The sequence below is a fragment of the Geospiza fortis genome, unplaced genomic scaffold, assembly GCF_000277835.1.
Source record: "Geospiza fortis unplaced genomic scaffold, GeoFor_1.0 scaffold10, whole genome shotgun sequence".
Taxonomy (NCBI): domain Eukaryota; kingdom Metazoa; phylum Chordata; class Aves; order Passeriformes; family Thraupidae; genus Geospiza; species Geospiza fortis.
The window spans coordinates 5,539,518-5,542,873 of record NW_005054326.1 but is presented as its reverse complement, the minus strand read 5'-3'; the positions used below and the strand labels follow the sequence as shown (position 1 = coordinate 5,542,873).

Here is a 3,356-nt window from a genome sequence, read left to right as displayed (position 1 = left end):
ACAAAGAGTATTTATTTAATAGTTAAAATTCAAAAGAGATTTCATTAAAAATTGAATCATTCATGCAATAGCAGATCAGTTTTGTCTTTTTGTTTCTCCTCAAGCATTTTGTGCTGCACAGAATACTTTTGAATTAATTTACTTTTGCAAAATTAATTGCCAGGTCAATTTTCAGTGGGAATAGAAGGTGAGAAATTCAAGAGGCAGAGGCGAATCTGGCAGACAGCAGAGGAGCTTTCCCACTTAAAGAGTTAAAGTTTAGTTTTGATGCAACAGGTAGCTCAGAAAAATACACAGATTAAAGGCAACCTCCACAAAAGGACTGAGACACTGAAACAAGCCAGAGATGAAGATTATCCCAGGGGTGAATTTCAAGCAGCTCTGAGCATTTTACAGCATCTCTCCTGCTGTGACTCCTGTCTGCCGAGGGTGGTGGCTGCTGGGTCACAGCCCCACGACTCACCTGGTGCCACACGTGGGGTGTCAGCTGAAGGGCAGGGGGACAGGGCCGTGCATCCCAGCAGCAGCAGGAGGTGTCTGTCACAGACCAGCCAGCACAGCTCCAGCTCTGCCAGCACTGCTGGCGTGTTGACATGAAAACAGGCTGGGCACACACGCCCGTCCCAGCTGACCTGCCTTCCCCTGCAGCTCCGCGTGCCCTCTGCCTGGGGAACATCTGGCTGCCTTGTCCTGATGCATCAGGAAATTGTCACAGCTGGGTGGGAGCAGAGCATTTTCGGTGGCGAGGACAAGCGGGTTCACCCCACAGAAACACTGGGCAGGGCCAAGCTCATGTGGGTTTTGCTGTCAAGGTTTTCCTTAAATGAAGGGAGGCCAAATCAACCTCACAGCTTGGCAGAGCTGTACCCTGGTGTGTGCCATTCACGTGGGAAGCCTGTCGTGTTGTGTCCTTTCCTGTGGGTTTCAGCCATATGGAAGGGAAAGAAAGAAAGTTGTTAAATGCTCTCCATCCTACAAGGACTGCTGCCCCACATGCCTTGCCCCGTGCCTCCCCTTAGATATCTGCAAATCCACAGCAGGCCCCAGACAGGTCCCTTCCAACAGGAGCACCCAAAGAAATGAGTGACCACTGCAGAAGAGCACCAGCAACCAGGGAGCATCAGCTCCCTGCAGAGCTTGCCTCTCCCAGTGCCCTCCTGCCTGATTTCATGCCTGATGTTTTCTTTAACAAGGATATCATCACGGCAAAGATAGGAGCAAGCACAGCCAACAGCCTGGGGAAGAACAGCAAAGTGTGCTGCTCATCAGACCAGGACAACACCACATGCACTTTACAGTGTGGCTTTTCCAGCCAGGATTGCAGAAAAATTCCTGCAATCCTTTTTCTGTCAAAAATTCCTGCAATCTTTTTTCTGTCAAAAGCATCCATTTTCTGTCATCCCTCCTGGTGTGCAGACAGAGCTATGCTTGCAGGAAGGTTCAGCTTCTGCTTTGCACATCCCAAGGAGGAGGTGCAATAGCCACCAGAGAAGAAAGAACAGCTTTTCCAGAATCACCTTATACAGAGGGTGATGGAGGCAGGGGGAGAGCTGTGCTCACAGGGAAAGAACAAAAGCAGACCTAATGCTGCTGGGTTTTGGGATTCCACACAGCTATTCCAAAAAAGCATCACTTCACTGGAAGTCAGGTCAGTGAACATGCAAAAAAAAAAAAAAAAAATAGTCAAAGTGGGAGACAAAGCCTCTGCTCCAGTCCTCTGCTCCTTTCTAGCTCTATTAAACCATCTTCACAGGACTCAAAAGACAGAAGCTGCCCTGTTGGGAAGGGCTGGCTCTGGAGGCCTTTCCTCCTTCCAGCTGCAGCATATCCTGGGGAGAAACCTTCAGGCTTAACCTTCAGGGGCCACCTCCTGGTATCCACTCCCACTGAAGCTGTTTTGGTCAGAGCCCTTCTCTTTGCTCACCTGGCTGTGGCAGGAAAGCTCAAGGTGTCCTGGCAGCAGGAAGCTCCCTTGCTCCACCCTCTGCCCAGCACAGCGGCTCCCGGGGCTCACCGAGGGATTGCTGCAGCAGATCTGACAGTGACAGCGACAGCCACCTGCTCTGTGGGGACACTGGAGTGGCACCCTCGGCATGAAGCACTTGTCCTGGGAGCCCCGGGCAGCCCTCGCTCTGCTCTGCCTCACCACTGCCCTCTGGGACTTCTGCTCAGCAGGTATTTCCCTTCTCCTTCTCCTTCTCCTTCTCCTTCTCCTTCTCCTTCTCCTTCTCCTTCTCCTTCTCCTTCTCCTTCTCCTTCTCCTTCTCCTTCTCCTCTAGTTCTGATACCCTGCCCTTTCCCCCTCTCAATTCCTTCATGTACTGCCCACCGACAGCAGTTTGTTCTTTAAAAATAAGGGAGCACTCCCTTGCTTCACCTAAAAAGTAGAAAGAGCTGGAATTAATTAATGCTGATAAGAATGACTGATCACAATGCAAAGGGATGTTCTTTTGCCGGTTATTTACAGAGCCGCTGTAACTGTGACTGAGTTGCAGGTTGCTCCTCTGAATGGCCAGGAGACAGAGGCCACAGTTACTTGGCCTTCTCCTGCTTGCTGAGGCAAAGGACCACCTGGAATACCACCCACTATAGTCTGATTTAACTTCCATTACAAGCTTATTGCAGAAAATGTGGCTTTGGTACCACCTTAATTGTAGAAGTTGCCCGAAACCAAAATGTAAGTGAGACCTGTGAGTTGCTCCTTTCTCACCAGCTACTGCCTGCATTTGTATTTCAGCAGCAGATGAGAGCTGCCAGCTGTTTAAAGATGGGCTGGCTTTGCCAGCCTGTTCTTTGGGCTGCAAGATCTAAAAACAAACCAGCACTTGGCATTCTGCAGTACTTCCTTCCACAGGTCATACACAGGTTTTAATGATTCTTCTGTGAGGTACTTATTAACTGAGAAAACAAACTATGGGCTTGGCCAAGGTCATCCTGCAAATCCTACAGTCTCAGACAGAAGAATGGGGAATACTCAGACCCTTCCCTGGAGCAGGTGGCCCAGGGGCTCCCTCTGAGCATGGCAGAGGCCACAGGGAAAGCTCTGGTACTGCTGGTGGTGGATCAGCTCAAATCACAGGGCTGGGCAAGAGCAGGTGATCCCAAGGCGAACGTGTCCTACAGGACAACCTCAGTTTACTTGCTGTTACTTGGAAAAGACCAAACTCAAAGCAAATCTTTGGTCAAATGCATCTCATTCTGTTTTGTTTTCCTCAGCTGAAACTAAACCTGAGCTCTTATTTTGCACTCTTTGGTGAAATCAAGCTGGTGCTGATTTTCCCTATTTCATTCCAAATTACCAGCTCAGAGCGATGCCTTGACTGGAAATAGTTCTCTCATGGCTTCTGCCTGCTCTG

General features: G+C 49.6%; 1 protein-coding gene across 1 annotated transcript in view; it reads left to right on the top strand.

The window, feature by feature from the left end:
- The first annotated feature begins 2,093 nt into the window (after positions 1 to 2,093).
- Positions 2,094 to 3,356, top strand: part of TMEM213 (transmembrane protein 213) — a 3,277-nt gene continuing 2,014 nt past the window's right edge. The window contains exon 1 of the mRNA XM_005421096.1: positions 2,094 to 2,175. Within this exon, the coding sequence (XP_005421153.1) occupies positions 2,094 to 2,175 (82 nt within the window). The remainder of the gene's footprint in view (positions 2,176 to 3,356) is intronic.